The sequence below is a fragment of the Pseudonaja textilis genome, chromosome 1 (genome assembly GCF_049901715.1).
Source record: "Pseudonaja textilis isolate UNSWEBS1 chromosome 1, rPseTex1.2, whole genome shotgun sequence".
In the NCBI taxonomy this organism is placed as follows: Eukaryota; Metazoa; Chordata; class Lepidosauria; order Squamata; family Elapidae; genus Pseudonaja; species Pseudonaja textilis.
In genome coordinates this window covers 268,214,078-268,236,069 of record NC_141990.1, presented here as the reverse complement: position 1 = coordinate 268,236,069, position 21,992 = coordinate 268,214,078, and the positions used below count along the sequence as shown (strand labels likewise).

Here is a 21,992-nt window from a genome sequence, read left to right as displayed (position 1 = left end):
GTTGAGAACAACAAGCTAATCAAAATGATAACATTTTTCTCACTCATCTCCTGAAAAGGGTAGTTCAATATAGCACAAAGGCAGAGAACAAGTGTAGAATACATCTACCTTTATCCCAAAATACCTGAATTGAATGCCATTAACTGCAAAGCTTTAATATGATAGAATTACAACTTTAAATTAATATTTTACAAGCAGTACTAAGAACCTAATGAAGTTCATTGTTAAAATGTATTGTCAAGTTAGCTCAAATGTCATAGGTAGAAAGGCATAATTTTGAAATCAGCTTCTTATGCAATGTTTTGCAGCAGTGTATAAAGAAAATAATTTGTAATTGATAATATAATTAAAATAGTTATATGCTTAAAATGTCATGGATCTTTATTTCTAACTGGCAATATTTAGCTCCTCCATGTGTCTGATTAAATTATTTGAGAGCAAGCTAACTCTTGAAATGTCTTACTCTTTAACATCAATATATAGCTTTATATAACATTTTTAAGATAAACAAAAAAAACTCCCAACAGTTAAGACTAACCATCTAAAAACCAAAAATGTGCAATGTAAATCTTACCCCTTGTTCATCGAGTTTCATAAGCTGCTCTGTGACTTTAGGGGTATTGAAAGCCAACCTGAGGCAATGTATATTTAATTCAGGAACCACATGTTCTAGGACTTCTTTCAAGGGCAACCCCCTGGCTGTGCAATGCTTTGCAGTTGAAGGTATTGCATCTTCCAAGACAGTACCCCTTAGTGTTGTAAGCTAGAAATAAAATAAACAAAATTAAGTTGTGAAGAAAATGTGTTAGGAATATATAGAATATATGCAATAATAATATTTTCTAATTCCCACACAAAATAACACTTTAAATAGGACAATTGAAAATGTACTACAGCATCTCCTCAGTTCATACAGAGCCGGCACTTGTCTACCATTGATGCACACTGGGCTGTGTTTCCCATCTTGGTCGCTTCCACATTCTTGGGCCTCCTCACTCCATCATGCCTCAGTTCACTCACCTTTACTGGGACAGCACCACACAGACTCTTTGTAAGGCTGCATGGCAAATTGCCAATTTTCCTTCCAAAGCTGAATTTCAGAAAAGGTCCAATAAGCGAAGAGAGGAGGCCCTAGAGCAGGATGTCAAACTCGCTTCGTCACAGTGCTGTCACATGACGTATTGGGACTTTTTCCCCCTTCACCAAACCGGGCATGGGCATGGCCTGCGCGTGGCGTACCCGGTCCATGGGTTGGGAGTTTGACAGCTCTGCCCTAGAGTTTGAGACCTAGAGGGAGGCTGTGGGGACCCAGATAGGTGAAAGATAGGCCTAAAGGATCCAATGGGGTGAGATGGGAAGGGAAAACTGGCAGGTGGAGAAAACTGCAGCATCCCTGCAGTCAGTCATAAGAGTGAGTGGATTGCCAAGAGCCTAAATTTTGTGTGTCTTTTTTCTGCTATATTTTCCTTCCAATGCTACCCAAAAAAACAGGATACGTTCAATATTTTCTCAGTAATGTATAAAATAATTTTTAGTTAAGGCTATAATTACATTAATAATAAAAGAGCAAACAAAGCATTTTCTTATCAATATTTAGGGTTGCTTAAGTGCAAAATAATATGAAACCTGTATTAAACAGATAAGGTTTATGAAATAAGTGATAGTGCAAAATCATTCAATATTATTTCATTTATTGAAATGACTTCGTTAAAAATTGTAGAAGCTAGCAGAATTATTAAAGCAAAACAGATTTTATCTAATATTTGCATAAATTATTACCTTTTTTAACTCACTATCACTTAGACTAACAATTTTGTTGCCTTTTTAAAAGTACCCTTTTATAATCAGTTAAGTGATGTTTTGAAGTGAAGGTCTGTGTCCTTACAATCTCTGCTAGTTCCATCTAACAAACTTTTCTACTTTCATCTAACAAAAGCTAATACTGTTCTTCATAATCAGGACTTCGCATTCTTGTCATCAAACAGCATTGCCTTTAACACAGAACACATATAAAACTGTAATAATGGTGTATCATTTTATATTTGTATAAAGGAAAGACAGAAATTAATAACAAAATAACATTATCATAGTTATGTGTCCTAAAGTGTTAAGAAAAATTTCCTAGTCCTGAGCAAATATTTGCTCATTTTGTACCATGTAATGGCAATTCCTGACATAGTTTAAGGAAATGTATGTTTAGAGGGGATAAAATAAAATTAAAAATTAAAAATAATTAAACTTTCCATACAAGCATAAATAAAACCTTGCATAAGAGCCGTGTTGGCCCAGTGGTTTGAATGCAGTACTGTAGGCTAACTCACTGCTCACTCCAGGAGTTCGAATCTGTGTGGCTCAGGATTCAGTCAGCCTTCCATCCTTCTGAGGTTGATAAAATGATGAACCACTTAGAGGGCTGTAAAGCACTATGAAATTGTATATAAGTCGAAGTGCTATTGCTATATAAAAACTTGCCTTATTTTTCCAGTGTAAATATCCACAGCTATCATCATAGGTTAATATAACTTATTATTATTCCCCCTAATTCTAAGAAGCATATCAAAGGCTGCTACTGAATCTTAAGTTGTACATCACCTGTGTGAGATTTCTGCTAAGTATTGTTAGAAAAACAATTCACTGGGTTTTTAATTAGGTTATTTCTGAATCTTTCTTCTCAAAACATAAAATAAACATGCATAAGAGCATGTTGAATGGCAAGTTTGGGGATTTTTAATTTCAATGCTGTATAAATTTAGAAAATTCTTTGTACAGGAACACCACTCTTTAAAACCTGAGGTTTATAAAATACACAACTGTTTGTTGCATAATATTAAATTACTGACAGCTATTATCCTTCCAATGTTAGGCATATGATTTTTGTAACAAGTTCAACATGGAAGTCAAATTTCTTATTTCTTTACTGCCCACTTACCTCACTAGTTCTGAAAATAATGCGGTAATTGTACTGGGAACCATTTTCTTTTATTTCCTCAGGTTTTTCTCTTCTGATGCTGACAGCTACGGGACCAAGGTTTTCATCTGCCCCAAAGTAGTTCCAGTGTTCTTGTGCAATTAAAATCAAACACATATTTGGGGGATAGAGGTGGAAAAATGAAAGAATAATTATATTTCATAAAAAGGATACATATTAATGTTATCATAATATTTCCAGGTTTTAAGACTAGTTCAGACGGAACAATTTTGCTTCAAACACGAGTTCTAACCAAGTGTAGGCATAAAAACATAACATGTAGCATATGGACCAGGCAATCAGAATTGAACCTGAGCACCATCTAGAGTTTTTTTTATTCCAAGTGTAACCCAAAACTATCTATAAACCCAAAAATATCTATAATTATAATCAACTGGCAGCATGTTCCATTGTAAAATTCCATGGTATGCAATCATATATTGATTTTTCAAATACGGTCATTCAAAAACACTCTAATCTAAAATCATATTTCCGTTATTCTTCATTTTTATCTACCATGCCAAACATTCTTAGATATACATAAAGTATAACAAAATATAAAACACTTAAAATAAAACATATAGTAAAACATAAAAACTAAAGGGAATGAACTATCATTATTTGACAACTGTCAAAATGAAAATGTTTTCAGATGGAATTCCATTCAGGTCCAACTCTACACTGATTTGAAAAACCTCTCACATCTTGGACATAAATTGTTTCAACTCCTACCCTCAAAAGGATGCTATAGAGCACTGCACACTAAAACAACTAGACACAAGAACAGATTTTCTCAAATGCCATTACTCTGCTAAACAAATAATTCCCTCAACACTGTCATACTATTTACTAAGTCTGCATTACTATTACTAATAATTTTCCCATCCTTCCTTTCATCCATCTCCTACCACTTATGACTGTATGTTGTCCTTTGTTGCTTGAATCCTTACAATTTTTACTGTTTCCTAGTATGATTTGATAGCTTATTATACCCTATGACTATTATTAAGTGTCATACTTTATGATTCTTGACGAATGTATCCTTTTTTTATGTACACTGAGAGCATATGCACCAAGACAAATTCCTTGTGGGTCCAATCACAGTTGGCCAATAAAGAATTCTATTCTATTCTATTCTATTCTATTCTATTCTATTCTATTCTATTCTATTCTATTCTATTCTATTCTATTCTAAACTGGTCTAATAGTTTTATGGATACTATATAAGAAATACCAGGCTATTGATCAGAATGGAACACTGAAAACATAACCTCACAAGTAGATAGCAGCAATATTTTTGTTAAGAAAGCAGTGGATGTGTCTTAATGTAATATTTTACATTAAGATAATTATGTTGATGATACTCTGTTTCTAGAACAAGAATAATTTATGTACAACTGCTTTTTTAAAATAAAAAAAATAGAAATGTCCTTCATAGGTTGAAATCTATAGGTATTTGCAGTCCTTCTTAAAAATCTACATTTGATTATCACTCTGAATGACATAAGCTCTTCTTAAAGTTGTACATGCTTTTTATACATCATTGACTTAAGACCATTTATTCAGCGACTGTCCGAATTTACAACAGCACTGAATCAATGGAGATTATACAACTTCTCAGAGTTCTGGCTGCCCGAGCACTTCTGTAGTTGTATGATCATGATCTGGATGATTGGCTTTTCACAACTATGATGAGTTGCCAAGAGTGTTGTGATCACACAATTGCCTTTTGCAACTTTCCATGCTTCTGTTCCCAGAAAGGCAAAGAGCAAGTCAGTGGGGTAAATCTTCCCTACCTGCACAATCTCTCACCACCCCTCTGTGTTCACACTGGGTCAGCCACTTGTGGAACCCCATGCATCCTCCCTGATCTGTGAAGATCCCCTTACATACCATCACACATTCTCTCCACCTATGTGGTACATCTCACACACCCTTGGCAATCTGCATGGCATTTCTCATGTATCCTTGCCAACCCTCCCCCACACTCACACCCTCCCTCTCCTTCCCCACCCCCCACCTGGCAGAAGCCACTGACCTGCCTGTTTGTGCCTGGGGCTTGCAACTTCCAACTAGCTTCCTTATTGACTTTGGTTGTGGGAAGCTAACAGGAAGTTGCATCACATAATGAATTGTTTACTGACAGAAATTTCCATCTCGAGTGCTATTGTGATTCAAACTTTGTAATGTTTGTAATGTTTAACTATTATAATATTAACGGTTGTTTTGAATATTTTTTAGCTTGTACACTACCCAGAGTCATTTGTTTTTGAGATGGGCAGCCATGTGAATCTGATGAATAAGTAAATAAATAAAATCTTTCTTTCCCTTTCCAAGTGGTTCAGGAACTAAAAGGTTTCTGCTTCCATTTAAATCAAGATCAAGAGTTGTGGTCATTATTAACAATCCACTTTAAAAGACATCATTTTTAAACAGTTGTTTTTGAGGCTAGCCTCAAATTGAATTAACCATAGTTAAAGTTCAAGCCACATAGTAACTTCACAGCAGAAAGCTTTCATAGTGAGAGCTTCTAGAAAAGAGAAATCTGAGAAAGAATGCAAGCCTCTAAGGGAAACATGTCCTTCTAGTTCCGCCTTAAATAATATTGTAGTACAGTTCCTCCTCAGTATTAAACTATGAAATGCCTAATTTGTCATATGTGTCATAAATTACAAACAGCATATAACAGATCCATGTGAAGATTTATTTTGATAAAGAACTCCATACTGGAAAGAGATGTCATGATTTGACTTAATAAGCTACCATGTGCCTCAATGAGCATTTTCAAAAAGTCTGGGGAGACTTGAAAATGCTAGTGAGGCTTGTGAGGTAAAGTAGTTCAGCTGCTTTTCTTTCTTTGTTTCTTTCTTTTTGAAAGAAACCAGCAGCCTAGTATGTTTCTGTCAAGTCTTTGCCAAAGCACAACATGCCACAGAAGATTTGTACAGGTCCTAGTAGATAAATGAACCCTGTGCATCAAAGCAGTTCCTTAGGTAAATGTTGAGTATACAGCAACATTTCCAAAGTAGTTAATAACTCACCTTTCTGATAGAAGAATTTCCGATAGTAATATGCACCAAGATCCACATGTTCAACAATGTACCTCTTGGCTCTGTCCAGGTGTAACACCAGATTTTCTTTGGGTACTTCAAGTACAGCCACTCCCGCATTTGTGCAATGAGAGCTAAGAGTAGACTCAAAAGAGGCACTTTCACAGCCACTAAAGGATCCAGAGTTAGATTTGGTGAGGCTGATATTTCTTTCTCCTTCTCCACCGATCTCATTACGAAAATATGGACAACTCAATACAAGATCATTGCTTTTATCATCTCCCTGGTCCACATTTAAATTTCCTTTAGAATTCAGTTCTTCTGTACTACCCATAGGGGAATTAAAACTTGCAGAATGGGACAACGGTCCAGAAGCTAACGATGCAACCGCAGCAGCAGAAGCTCCAGTAGTTGTGTTCCTTCTTTTTATAACATTATGCCGGTTAACTGCCACTTCGTTTAAATCAAATAATATACTCTGGACATCATAATGAGCAAAACATTTGGGGCAAGTCCAAGGCTTGACACTATCCTCTGATCTGCTGTCTTCTAGATCTGAAGTCTTTCCGAGATCTCCTTCACCTTTGGCATTACGCAGCTTGCGAAAAATAGAAGAATCTCCGGTCTCTGATTTTGAACGCCTCTTCAGTGGTTTCTCCCTTTCTTTAAATAATCGAAGGTTCTCCCTTTGAGAAATGGGTCCATCTATCACATCCAAAGAAAATCCCGAACCTTTACTTCCACTAGCTATAAGGAGTTCACTAAATTTGCTGGAGGCTGGACGTCTTTGATCAGACTTATCATCTTTATAACCTTTTAACAAGTCAAAAAAACTTTCCCCTGAGGTACCTTGCTTATCTATTGAGGAGGTGCTGCCATATTCTCTGTGCAGTGATGGTCCCGATTTGTAACTGGGTGAGATACATTCATCATAACTATCTACATCAAGCTCACTTAGAGTGATGTCACTATTACTACGCTGTCTTATTCTACGAAGAGCTTTTCTTGGGGAGCTGTGGTAACCATCAGGTGTAAGAAATCTAGAATCTAAGTTGTCAGATTGTCTTGCTTTGTTTTTAAGTGTGTTTTGAATACTCTTCAACATGACAGAATCACTACTGTTTAAGTTAATAGAACTTCCCTGACTCCCTGGACTACTTTTTGAGGACATACTATCCAGACAGTTCGATGTATCCATTTCTTGACTTGATCTACTGTTTTCTTTGACATTCTCCTTCCTTGGGGGCCAGTCTGCAATCCTTGCTCTAACTCCCATTTTAGGAACTCCAGGAGTAGAAGTAAGATGATGTGATCCTTCATTGCGTGGAGGGCCTACTGGAGCCATTCCTGAAGATCCCAAGCTACCATTCTGTGATCTAAAGCGCCTCATATAAAAGTCATCTGAATGTACTTTGGGGGCAACATCTGATATTCCGGTGGCAACAGCCCTTTCAGTCTGGGACCGTTTCAAGCTGGTCATTATTGGAAAGTGTGTTTAGTCTTAGTAAGCTCCAAAGGAAAATACACTCATGTCCGCCTTTTAAATGTAAAACTCTCTTCTGGAGAAGATCCTCCAGAAAATATAAGGGGTGCATGAGATCCCAGTTGTGATCATTTAATTTAGTGGCAAATAGTCTAAAGATGCTGTTCTTCAGTCATTTTCACTTCTTTGGAATTGAAAGTCACCCATTTTATCAAGCAGTCATCTTCCACACATACAAAAATAGTGGGGGCCAAAGCTTCAATATTCGCTTTAAACCTAGAGGAAATAAAGAAGTACACAGGACATTAGTCATTGCATAAAATAAGTAATAAAAACAGAAAAGCTTTTTGTACCAGCTTCTTTCTCAGTATATTTTGCCCTATGTATCAGTAACAATGTAGGACATAGCTGATATCTTACAGTCTTTATAAAGAAAATGTATTTTTTTAAATATTTAAAACAGATGATTAGAGAAAGCATGCTCAACATTTCAAACAGCTGAACACTTCTAAATAACAAATCAGTATGAATGAACTACATCCTAAAGTAATGCTGTGCAAGTCAATTTTTTCAGGATGCACTTCCCTATTTTTTGTTATTTCACCCTTTTGTACCATCCCCAAGTCAGATGTTATTTTCAAATAGATTGTAAAGGTGTGGAGAGAGGAGGCTGTTGAGGGAACATGGGAATATAAAGGCCTGTTTCAGGGCCAGCTCCTCTCATTTTGGAATCCAATAACAGCCATTGTTGAGCAACTGTCACCAGCGCTAGACATGGCCATTTTTATTCTTTCAGATCTTTTCATTATTAATAATATTTAATGTTACTCTGAGATTGTTAACTTTTTGTTGCTGCTTTTATAATTCGTTATCATTTTATTCTTTATTTTGTTTGTTCTATTTTGTATATTTTAAAAAGTCCTCTAATATATGGTTTTAGTAATTATTATGTATGAATCAAATACAAAAAATATATATACAAGATCAGTAGCAGTAATAATGTGTGAGCAGTTAGCTAATGACAGCAAAAAAGCTCCCTTAGAGTCAAATTACATGTTATGTAAAACTTGCAAAAAAATTTAAAAATGTAAATAGAAGCTGCTGGCAGACAGAGATAGAATCTTTCTCTCTCTTGTATGAACTCAGCAAAAATCTCTGTTACCTAAAAGCCACCTTCTCATACTCATGACAAATTCCTTAAAAAAAAAAGACAATTATTGCTTTTGAGAAATTGATCGACTTTTTGACATTTAAATAGTGTATAAAATGATATTCAGATTGTAAGTCAGCTTTCCTTGATTAGCTGGGATTGTACTCAAAATAAGAAAATTTTTTACCAATGCTATTTCTAAATGGCATTTTGTGGGTTAGCTCTAGGTATAGAATCATTCTCAGGAAGATGACTTTAATGAGTTCTTATCTCATCCCTCTAATCTCTCTGTGCTATACTTATTTACCAAGAATCAGCAAATGGGATATTGGAGGGAAGGGAAAGGACACTCAATCACCTGCCTTAAAATTGTAACCTTTGCCCCATCTGACATGGAGACAGTTCAGAAAGAAACCAGACTTCCTGTTCTTCCTTTTGCTGTTAGGTAATGGTTTCCTGGAAAAGGGAAATCTAGAACTAGATGTGGAACAACTTTGCCTTTCATTTTAACACTTTGAAACCCACCAACCACCTCTGTTCCTCAATTACTGCAATTCTGGATGATAGATAGATAGATAGATAGATAGATAGATAGATAGATAGATAGATAGATTCGCCTTTATTAATACAGCAACATACATATCTGATGATTCTCCAATGATGTGGGGCAGTAATATGAATTACCAATTAACATCCACTGATGTTCCAGATACAAACATGCATTCTAAAAAACACTATTAAGAATAAAAATGTTCAGAATTCTTCTCTAGGCTTGCATCCATAGAAATGCATTTTGTATGTGTAACTGAGCTCTTCTCATCTCTCTCCCAGCAGGGCCTCATGAACGTTCTATGGACTGGTTCCTGAAGCCTGGATATATTCTAGAACAGAATGGGGCATGGCACATGGTTGAAATCAAACAACATACGAACATATTTAAAGAGTTTCTGTTTTTTATCCATAGTTACACTGATCTAAAAATGTCAAATATGGAAAAAACTGTTTAAATTTTGTTAAGTCTTTTCTTACAGAAACAAGGTTTTTGTACTCAAGATTTCTTGCACATTAAAATATGGCTGTAATAAACAAAGCATTTGTTTAATTCTAATTTTCACAGGTGCTGAAATTAAAAATAAAAATAGACAACCTCTTCCTACATCACATTGCCCTTAAATTGAACATATATTGTTCTTTGAAAGAGCTTTAACAACAAAACGCCACCTCCACAAATGCACCCTGGCAGGGAGTAGACAAAGGCAAGAGGATGTCAGCATACAATCCTGTACTTCTGTATACACCCTTTAATACAAAGACAGAGAGAGGCTCTTATTCAGAGAGTCAACCAATTATAGAAGAATTGGCCTTCAAATACTTACCAAGTCTATGCATGCAAATATGCTGCTGAACCAGCACCATGTTGACAGAGCAGCATTGTGTACAATTCAAAGATTCTGGCAGATGTAGGGAAACTAACATTTGTGCAAGTCTTTTCTCATAAGGAACATGTGCCTTCTTCCACAGGAATTAAACCTCTAGGAACAACATTTTCTGCTTCTAACATTTACCCCATCTTAATGGAGAATTCTAACATATTGCATAAAAAAGTGGCAGAGGCCGAACGAGGCTGATAATTGATGCAATATTTTTCTTGCAGGCCCAAAACTCTTAAAGTATGATGCAATATTCACATACTTTCAAATTTTCATTATATCATATTTACTCGGGCAATGCAACAGCTAGATTGTTATCAAGTTAATCGAACAATCCATCTTTAATTAAGAAGCCAGTTTACCCTCAGCTTGAAATAGCAAATAGGAAAGCTCCAAAATTTTAATTTTTACTTTCAGAACAGCCATTAACTTCTGCTACATAATTCAGATTTTTTAAACTTAAGCTAGTGAAAGTTTTTTAAAAAATCAGTAGTAACTATAAGTGACACTAGAAGTCACACTCATTTAGTGGGGATACCAGCCCCTCATATAGTGGGGGCTGGTATGCCTATTAAGGAACTCCATCGCTAAGCGATATGGTTGCTAAGTGAAACATCAAATGACTGTTGAAAACTTACAATATTATTTTCCATTCAATCATTTAGTGAGTAACCACATATCATTAAATGAGATACTGTACGACCGTGCCTTGTGATTTTATTCCCAGCTTCTCATTGCTCCTTAAAAGCCAGTTTTGAAGAAAGCAAATGGCAATCACAGGACCACGGGATACCATATGGTTGACCACGGGATACCATATGGTTGTAAATGCAAGCACTGGTTGTAAAGTTACTTTTTTAGCACCATTGTAATTTTAATAATAAACAGAGCAGTTGTTAAGCAAGGTATTCAGTAAAGTCTTAAGAAAATCATGAAGTTCTCAAAAACCTTAATAGTGCAAATTGACTCTTTAGGTTGCCAGCTGAACTATGAAGGAAAGAAAAAAACTTCAAAATTGGTGATCCTATATCTGTTCCTCCTTCCTTCTTACCATCAATACACATTCATCCACAAAATGAAAGAAAAAACTCTTGAGAGTAAAAATGCAGTATTTTATATTCAATATAGCTAAATAGTAACTTACAATCTTGATGCGTATAATTTCAAAGATCAAATGTTTTGGCATTAGCAAATTATCAGAGAGCATTAGAGAGCAGCTGATGCTGTCCATTACTTAAAGCTGATTTTTTTGAAGCCAAGGATTTGTTTTATGTTAACCAGAATAAATCAATCACTGGATCTTTATCCATCAAAAGGAATTCTATGATGTTTAACATGTAAAATAAACTGTAAAAACTATAAAAAAGAAAACAAGTAATTCCTGATTTAGTTTTCGCTGTGTTCTTCCAAGTTGATTATAACTTACCAGCAATCAACAAAGCAAGAAATGAATTGAGAATTAAAATAGATTTTAAATGTTCTCAAGAAAGTACAATGATAATCTTCATCTAAAAATAATTACTCAAGAGTCCAAGCCAAAAAATTAATATAGAATAAACTGGAAAGGGCTGAAGAGAGAGAAATAAACAAAAGTAATCCACATGCTATTACAGAGTGAGGATTGAGATGTGTAAATTTGGGGTTGTTTCCTATTTGGAAAGAATCAGGAAGGAAACAGCTGTATTTTTAACATACTTTTTTCTTTTTTTTAATGTGTTGTTAAACTGTTCTAAGAGGGCCAGAATAAATAGCTCAAAGAGAGTTGGATGGATTTTTCATTGGTTACCTTAGCTTTTTTACTCTATTTCTCAAACTTACTCCCTAAATATAATTATTAAACAGTATTTTACAATTATTTAATATATAAAAGTGTTTGAGGAATTACATTCACATATTACTTTCACCTTTGGACTTTATTGTCATTAATCACAGTTATTTCAATAACATTTATTTCTTATTTTTCTTCTATTGAGTTCAGGATAATATGTACAGGAATATATCGGTTTATAATCACCAATTATTTTCATCAGTTAAGTTTAAATATTCTGATACGGGGTGGGATTCTACCAGTTTGGCCCGGTTCTATAGAACTGGTAGCTTCAAAAAGCAGCTGACACTGAACTGGTTCGCTGCAACGATCTTCTGGTCTTCTTTTTGGCCTACCCAAACAGGGTAACTTGTGCTCTAGGCCAGGGGTCGCCAACCTTTTGGACCTCAGGGATCCCCAAACTCATAATTTTAAATCCCAGGGACCACTAACCGGTTCTGTGGGCATGGCCTAATGTGTGGGTGTGGCTTGGTGGTCATGTGACTGGCTGGGCATGGCCTATTTGTAAATTATAAATATTTATATAAATATTGATTTTTTTTTTATAAAAAAGAGCAACTTTTACCCAAAATCAGGCAAAGCAGGCAGGCAGATTGGGTTGCTCACAGAATCACAGATTCATTCAGAGATCTATCTATCTGCCATCAGCTAGCTCAGTCTGTCACATAAAATTTGCTTGCAAGCAAACTCACAAAATTAACTCACAACGCACCATGTATGTAAATATTGAATTTTTTATAAAAAAAGAGCAACTTTTACCCAAAATCAGGCAAAGCAGGCAGGCAGATTGAGTTGCTCACAGAATCATTCAGTGATCTATCTATCTGCCATTGGCTAGCTCAGTCTGTCACATAAAATTTGCTTGCTGTGAGTCTGCACTGAATAATGGAAACTTCAGTTCTTAGGGAGGTTCGTCTGTGGTTAAAAGCATAGCCAAAGATCTAAAGACTACCTAAAAAGCAAGAAATCCAACTATTTCCTGCTTTCTAGCTAATCTAAATCTCCCAGCAGAGAAGAACAGATGATGGTCAGAAAAAGGAAGCAAGTTTGCCATGTAAGGAGTGAGTAGGTGGGGATGGTTCCTGTGGGCCATGTGGGCGGCTCAGCCTTGTGTTTCTGTGTAGCCTGGATTCATTGCTTTGGGGGGGGGGGGTTACTCTGGGGGTGAGATTTCTCTGTGGCCCACCAAAATTTTCTCAGGGCCCACCAGTGGGCTGCGGCCAACCAGTTCGTGACCACTGCTTTAGGCAGTGCTTTATTCCTGCTTTTTCCTTCTCAGCTGCTTTGCACAGCACAGCTGAGTGCCACTTGTCAGCTGGAGAAAGTGAATGCACTATTTGTAAATAGTGTGTACGTGAAGCACAGAAAGCACATGCTCACCAAACCAGTTGTTATGCTGATAAGATCCCACCCCTGTTCTGATACATTATTTTTGTGTATGTTTCTTGTTCCACTACACCTTGAATGTACTTAGTTGAGGAAGATTCAATTCAGCATATCATTAATATATACAATTCCAATTGCAGGGTAATCTGGAAATCTAAGTTAAAGTAACTTTCATATTAGTGTGATAATAGAACATATTTCGCTGTGAAAGGAAAAAAGACTTTGCAGTGCTCTTATATAAGTGTCTGCTTTATTTCTTCTTTATTTCTCAAGAATGGCCCAAGATATCAGCATAGTTAAGCTCCTCTCATTTTCTTGGAGACATACTTAAATGAGCAATTGACCAACAGATTTAAAATTACAAGTGAAAAAAAGCTGATAGTAATGAGCTATGCCAGGAGATCTCTCATTTGTGACCAACTAGATTAGTTAATCTCACAATATATTGTACTAAATTATAACATCATCATATTATGGTGTTACCATAGTCCTAAGAACATTTAAAAATTTAAGATATAGTAAGCAATTTGGCCTCAAATCTTACATGTATGATGAACTTTTGTGCTGATAAATTAAATAGAACTTTCCATCAAATGGAAACACTTCATTATGATGGGATACTCACTACTAATCTCTCACATTTTGTTTTCATACATAGAAAATACTGAAGCCCAGTTACAGAAAGATCTCCATTTTTCATTTATTACAATATTACCAGGGGTGGGATTCTACCGGTTCAGACCAGTTTGGGTAAACTGGTGGTTCCGGTGAGCATTTGGCCCCACCCATCCCCCCCTGCTCTTTCCTGTGCTTTATTTTGTTGTTTTAGAGCAAAGCTGATTCGGGTTGCAGTAGAAGGTAACTCAAAATGGGCTTTTTTAAACTCTGTGTGCGCACACACAGCATGTGCTCACCAAACCGGTTGAATCGCACCACTGAGAATTATCATTTAATACTGGACTTTATTTCTCTTCTGGAAAGCTCAGAATAGCCAGCTCCAAGCTAGTCAATGACCATTCAAGACCATATTCATTTATTAGAAACACAATACATATATCAATAGATAGATAGATAGATAGATAGATAGATAGATAGATAGATAGATAGATAGATAGACAGACAGACAGACAGACAGACAAATTTTCATCATTTGTCTGACATGGGATATTACAGATTTTAGGAACTAAAAATACATAAAAGTCAGAAGGATGAAAACAGTAAATGAAATTTCATACAAAATATTTTGGTTTTCCATAGTTGATGACAAAAATGCTTTCTGTTTCCCAGTTCATTTATTTCTATGCTATTAAAAGTGTTTCTTTTCAACTGCGAAAGCATCAATTCTGCCTCCCTGAATGGCACACCCATTCTTTTTAAAAATCCCTTCTTATAACTAGGTAGATACAAAATAGTTTCATATAACATGCCCATTCATGTTTGTATGGTTTCTCAGCTGTTACTCAGCTTCATTTTCAATGTGAATATAGAAGTTACACTACACAAGGCTATTTCCAATTCCCAACTTATGTTAGGATTTAATGAAGGAATACTTTGTTCAAAATGAATCTGCCCATCCTGTTAGATCATTTGAGGTGCCAAAATGGAAAACTAAGATGTATATGGATAAGAAAGGCCTTCTCTATGGCTACTTTGATACAATGGAATATACTGGCCCCAGAAATATATTTAATTCCCATACTTCAACTTTGAGGAGCTTTTCTGTCTAAATGGACCTGTTTTTTAATTATTATTATTTTTCATTAAGCATCACTTTATTTATATTACATTATCGTATGGGGTGTAGACAAATTGGCATCAGTTTTCATGTCCATGCTGTTCGATATAGTGATTCATGTGATTGGGGCAGTATAAAAGTACATCAAATAAATAAATATTCAATGAATATTCAGTGAAATCGCCAATAGTAAGGATATAGAATAATGTGTGCTGCATTTGTATACATATTCATGTACATATTGTACGTATACATGTGGGTGTGTACACATGGATGATTCATAGAGGATATTCTAAAGAAATGAACTCCAGTGGTTGTCATGGATGCTATGATATTAGTGACATTGAGAATAGATGAATTATGCAATTCCACATATCAATTCCTGTTGATATAGTACTGATGCGATACTTTTAGTGGAATACAAAATAAATATAAAACTGTAAGAGCTTATGTAAAACCCTCTGATAATTTTGCAGACTCCAAATAACACCATAAAGTGATAGTCTGCTTTTAATTCCACAGTCTAAAAACTGAAAAATTATAAAATTCTATTCTATTCCATTCCATTCCTAATCTAATGTATAAAGACATATTCACACTAATACAAAATTAAATCATATTCAACATGTACAGAAATTATTAACACAAAGAAAATCGGATTGATTTTCCTCAAAACTGGTTTTATAATTCTTTTCTAATTATATGGAAATGAAAACATCACAATTCATAGGGCATTACATATAGAAAAAAGTCACTCAGCTTAATAAATTCAGCAAATACAATATAGGGCTGCTGGTCATCTGACTGATCAAATGGTTTTCACCAAAGAAAGTATCTCACTAAAATGAAATATTTCATAATGCTAAGAATGTGCTTGCATGTACAATCTAGCCCTTTAATTATACTTCTATTTGATATATTATTACAAAAGTGTTAAATATTGTTCCTAGTTAAAAACCTCTGCAGGTATTACAACCCACAAATGGCTTTAAGTGTAAACATCCTTAGCCTTAAATTATATAGGATATAAATTATCCTATATACCCATTTTTAAAGATCACTACCAAAATCACAATACGCCCTTTGTAAAAAGATTTAAATGTACAGAAACAATGAACTTTTGCCACAGCATTTATGAACCTACTGACTAGGGAGAGATTCATTACATATTAGCAATGAATTATTATTAACTGCATTCATTAACTGGAAGCAGCAGTAGTTCACATTCAAAAGTAATTTTTTTACTACTAGTAGTGATGTGTATTGATTAAATGAATTAAATAATTTGTAAGACTGTTTAAGTAATCTGGACTCCCATAAATAGTATGAACCAAAATGTGGTCAAAGCTTAATCTCTAATTCCTATTAATAGATAAACTTTTGTTAAAAAGAAAGCAAACTACTGTCCCGAGTCACGCCTTTACGAAACATATTGAATTGATATTGTTGGAAAACGTTACATTAAACTTTAAATTTAACCAGTGTCCTCTAGCAGCTAAGATTCAACCAGACATTTCCTAGACCTGATGGTCAATACATATTGGCTTAGAGATATTTTGGCCAATTCCTCTTTACAGAACTGTTTCAGTTCTCACTGGTACTTTGGGGATATCTTGAATACACTGATCACTTCAGGTCATGTCACAACCATTCGGTTTTGTTATGGGCAGAATTTTGAGTCAGTAATTCCAAAATTTAAAAAGAATACTTCAGCCATTCTTTTGTAGCCATTTTTCCTTGTGTCTTTGGGATTGTTGTTGTGCTGCATGAACCACATTTATTTAGCCTTAATTTACTATGAGATAGTCTTGCAGAATCTACTGATACAATTCAAATTGTTGTTCTCTCAATTACTGTTAACTATCTGGGACCTTAAAGCATGCTACAGGTAGTCCTCAAGTTACAACAGTTTGTTTAGTGACCATTCAAAGTTACATCATCATTGATAGAAGTGACTTATGAACGTTTTTTAGTTATGATCTTGGCAGCATCCCCATGATCATGTGATCAAAATTCAGATGCTTGGCAACTGGTTCATATTTATGACTGTTGCTCTGTCCCAAGGTCATGTGATCACCTTCTCAGAAGCAAAATCAATGGGAAATCCAGATTCACTTAACCATGGTACCAATTTATCATCTGCAGTGATTTACTTAACAATTGAGGCAAGAAAGATCATAAAATGGGACAAAACTCAATTAACAAATGTTTCACTTAACAACAGAAATTTTGAGTTCAATTATGGTCATTAAGTCAAAGAGTACCTATACTGCTTTCCCTTATAATGTACAGTGCAATTAAGGGTTTTTTTGCTGGAATTTAGTGCTTTGTTTCCTACAAATATAATGTTTAACACAGAGAGTTCAGATAAGTGGACAGACTGTTCCCAACAGGAAGATTCCTCCATTTCAGATTCTCCTCAGTCTGAGGAGATCCAGAATTTACACAGAATTTTCCTTCTGGTACCCTCATGAACATCAACATATAATGGAAGCGTGGTCTGTAGATCCTTTGCCATTATCTGTTTGTGATCTTCTGGAGCAGAGGTGTTCAACTCAAGGCCCGCGGGCCGCATCTGGCCCGCAGTGCTTAGATCTGGCCTGCAGGGCCAGCCTGGAAACAGCAAAGGACCACCCTGTGGAGCCTCTGCCAGCGAAAACAGAGTTTGAGCTCCATTTTCATTGGCAGAAAGTTGCAGGAGTCTATCACAGCTGAAAACAGAGTTTGGGGGCCTGTTTTCACTAGCAGAGTGCTCGGGCTGCCACAGGCACCCTGATGAGTGATGTGGAGCTGGCCACGCCTCCTAGCCACATCTCCCCACACCCCCAAGATCAAACACAACCCTGATGCGGCCCTCAATAAAATAGAGTTTGACACCCCTGTTCTGGAGTCTTGTATTTCTTGACCTTGGAGTGATATTTAATGGATGACAAACTTGGAAAGAGTCTCAATGTTATTGTCTAACTACTAAGTGATGGAAGACCAAGTGTTTAGAATGATTTTACAGCTCTTTCTATATAATATTTGACAGCCATTTTTCTGTAGTCAATAGACATCTCTTAATCAAGTCAAGTCAAATCTAAGTCTTGAAAACAGACTTTGATGGTGGCAACCGACATACAGTTTTATAGAGAAGGATCATCACTCTGAGTTATCTTACTGATTAGAACATGTGACTCAACATACTCCTTTAAGAAGGTTGCTTATCTAGGGCTTTGCATACTTTTTTCAACAAAGACAGTGAATACTGTCTCAATATGTTCAGCAGCACATGACACAATGAACTATTTTATGTTTTATCCAAATCTCCTTATCCAGCAATAGGGGCTAGATGAAATTCTGAGCAGAGTGTCATAGTGTTGTACAAATACAAAGTTCATTCACATTTAGTTTAAGTATAATTTCTATAGCAGGACCAAAATGTTATAGTGATGACAATATTTATTCCAACAATTTTAGTTGTGGAGATTTTGAGGAGAAGGCTTATTAGGGTTCAAAACATGCTAAACCCAATAAATATGCTGGTTGGTAAAATCACATCAACAGAAAATGTGGTTTTCTGGATAAGCACATCTATAGTGAAGCAACAGTTATAGGGAAGCAATGGTAGCACTTAATGTGTCATTAAAACAAAGCATCAACATCCTTATCTGGTTAATTTGAATATTTGGAATTTCAGTAAATTGGATGTTTATTTTTTCTGCTGAAACAGTGTATTTTGACTCAGAATACAAATGGGTGTTGGTAAATTTACCTGTGAACGCCCTTTTTATCTATGCTGCAAGAGAGCCCAGGATGGGTAGACTCCTTCTTATGATATCATTAAGCTGAGTCTGTACTTGTATATAAAAAGCCAGCCCCCGGGAGAATCCCCAGCTTTGGCGAAGATACTTGACAGACTGAAGAAGTGTCTCTGAAAGCAAACAATCCAATATATTAACATGCCTTACCATCTCCGGATGAACCAAGGAAGGGGCTGGGCTCTTTCGCAGCATAGATAGAAAGGGCGTTCACAGGTAAATTTACCAACTCCCACTCTCCTCCATGCTGCAGCGAGAGCCCAGGATGGGACATACCAAAGCTTGCATGTCCAGGGGCGGGTCCTTGTCCGGCCAATCACTCCAATGGTGGAACCACTCGCTGAAGAACCTGACTGCTGAAGGCCACCATCGCCGAGGCAAAGGAATCCAGACGGAAGTGTCTGATGAAGGGAGACTGGGATGTCCACTTGGCCGCTCTGCAAATCTCTTCCAAGGATGCCTGGATGGCTCAGGCGGCTGAAGTGGCTGCACTTCTGGTAGAGTGCACTGTTAGACCACAGGGTACCGGAAGAGCCACCGCTGTGTCGGTTTGTGTGATGCACGTCCTGACCCACCTGCTAATAGTAGGGGAAGAAGCCTTGCTCCCCAAGTAAGAAGGAGACAAACATGGCTTCTGTCTTTCTAAAAGGGAAAGTGCGCTTGATGTAAATTCTAAGAGCCCTTCTTACATCTAGAGTATGCCACTTGTGCTCTAAGTCATGGTGTAGAAGGGGACAGAAGTCAGGTAACACAATGTCTTTGGACCGGTGGAACCAAATGTTAACCTCCTCTGGGATAAAGGAGGGGTCTAGATGGAGAACAACCCTATTATTGTGAAAGATGCAAAGATCCTGCCTGATAGAAAGGCAGTTCTGACACCCTTCTGGCCGAGGTAATAGGAACGAGGAAAACTACCTTTAGAGTTAGGAATTGGAGAGACACTGTTCTAAGGGGTTCAAAGGGGGGCTTCATAAGGGCATTAAGAACCAAGTGAAGCTCCCATGAAGGATACCTGTGCACCACAGGAGGGTGTAGGTTGGAAGCCCCTTTCAAAAATCTCCTGACCGAGGGGTGATGGGACAAGGAAGGAAGCGAACCCAATGAAAGAACTGAGGAGAGAGCCGCTACCTGGTGATGTAAGGTATTGGGGGCTAAATGTTTCTCCAAGCCATCCTGAAGGAATCTAAGAACCTCTGCCAACTTGGCTGAGGAAGGAGAGAGACCCTCCTTGAGGCACCATTGGGAGAAAACCCTCCAGGTGGCATCATAAAGGCGCCTCATAGAAGGTTTGCGAGACACCTGGATGGTGAGGATAACCCCTTCTGGGAGATTAGCCTCCCTTAGCTGCTGCCACTCAAGCACCACATGGTCAGCTTGAGTCACTGGGGCTCCAGATGGATCAGGGCCCCTTGGTGCAGGGAGATGAGATGGGCCAGTGTAGAGTTGTAATTGCAGGAATGTTCCAATCTCGGATGGCAAACCTCAGATAAAGAATGTTTCCAAGCAAATACAACTCAGGCAAACAAAGTCACTAATCTATGGATAAAGGAGGATTAGAGAGGGGAAGTAAACATATATTAGACTTTAACTAGAGATAATTAATTGTATGGATTACTGTACTAAACAGTAACGAAAGTTAAACAGTAACCAAAGTTAACCAATGATGGAGGATAACTAAAAATGTATATAAATGCAAGACTATACTCCAATAAAGATCATCATAATTCAGTTGTTCATGATCAAACAACTCGACTGCCTCGTCATAACAACAGGCCAGGATCCTCCAAGTGGAAGCCACAGATAGGTTGACCAGGTCTGCAAACCACGGCCTCCTTGGCCAATAGGGTGCCAGGAGAATTAACTCCGCTCGTTCCACCAACAGCTTCCGTATGACCTCCGGAATGATGGGAAGAGGGGGAAGGCATAGAGGAGACCCACGAGCCATTTGCAACGAAGAGCATTGGTCCCCTCCGCTCCCTGGCAAGGAAACCTGGTGAAGAATCTGCTGACTTGGGCATTTTGAGGAGTGGAGAAGAGATCCACCTCCGGAGTTCCGAATCTGAGGGAAAGGTCCCTGAATAGGGACGGAGGAATGGACCATTCTGCCTGGTCGATTAAACCCCTGCTCAGCCAGTTGGCTTGGGAATTGTCAACTCCGGAAATGTGACCCACTGAGATCGACAGCAGGTGTTTCTCTGCCCCTAACCCCAAACGTTCTGCCTCCCTCATAAGTACCTTGGATCTCATTTGCAGATGATATGGTTTTTATATTAGAAGACCCACTGGCAACAGCAACTAGGTTGATAGAAAAGATAGAGGAATATGGAGTGATAGCTGGTTTAAAAATAAATAAAGATAAAATAAAGATTCTGACGAAGAATATGCTAGTAAAACAGAGGAAAGAATTGGTGGAAGTCCTGGAAATCCAGGTCACAAATAAGGTTAAATACCTGGGAATACATTTGACAGCAAGATGTGGCACAATTAAAGAGAATAATTATAATAAACTCAAGTAACAGATTGTGACAGACTTGGCAAAATGGGAAAACTTACAATTATCATTAATAGGGAGAATATCAACAATTAAAATGAATATTTTACCAAGAATTTTATATTTGTTCCAGACAATTCCAATTAGATTAGGGAAAGAGTGTTTTGATGAATTGAATAAAATAGTGCTGAAATATATCTGGCAGGGGAAAAAAGCAAGAATAAAATTAAAGTTACTACAAGATGCTAGAATAAGAGGTGGGTTCGGTCTGCCAAACTGGGAGTTATATTATCAAGCGACAACTCTGATGTGGGTCAAGGAATGGATTACATTGAGAAATACTAGACTATTGCTATTGACACTTGAAGGACATGATTTGTTGTTGGGTTGGCATGCTTTCCTATGGTACAAGGGAACTAAAACACATGGATATTTTAGAAGACACTATATATGAAAGGCTTTATTATTAAATTGGGAGAAGATTAAAAGACAACACTACTTGAAAATTCCAGTCTGGCTTTCAACTATAGAAGCGTTTTCATATCCAGTGATATATAAAATGGAACAAACAGTTAGATATGGTGAAATTATGAATGAAAAGGGTGAACTTAAATCTATGCAAGAACTGGAGCAACGAGGTATAAGGATGAATTGGTTTTCATATGCGCAAA

At 36.8% G+C, this 21,992-nt stretch overlaps 1 protein-coding gene across 3 annotated transcripts in view; it reads right to left on the bottom strand.

Moving 5' to 3' along the window:
• SIPA1L1 (signal induced proliferation associated 1 like 1) overlaps positions 1 to 21,992 on the bottom strand; it is a 165,900-nt gene that overhangs the window by 50,527 nt on the left and 93,381 nt on the right. For all 3 annotated transcript variants that reach the window (XM_026708992.2, XM_087921731.1, XM_087921730.1), the window contains 3 exons: positions 6,010 to 7,777; positions 2,930 to 3,060; positions 575 to 763 (listed from right to left, as the gene is read on the bottom strand). In XM_026708992.2, coding sequence (XP_026564777.1) covers positions 575 to 763; positions 2,930 to 3,060; positions 6,010 to 7,498 — 1,809 coding nt within the window. In that variant the 5' untranslated portion in view covers positions 7,499 to 7,777. The remainder of the gene's footprint in view (positions 1 to 574; positions 764 to 2,929; positions 3,061 to 6,009; positions 7,778 to 21,992) is intronic.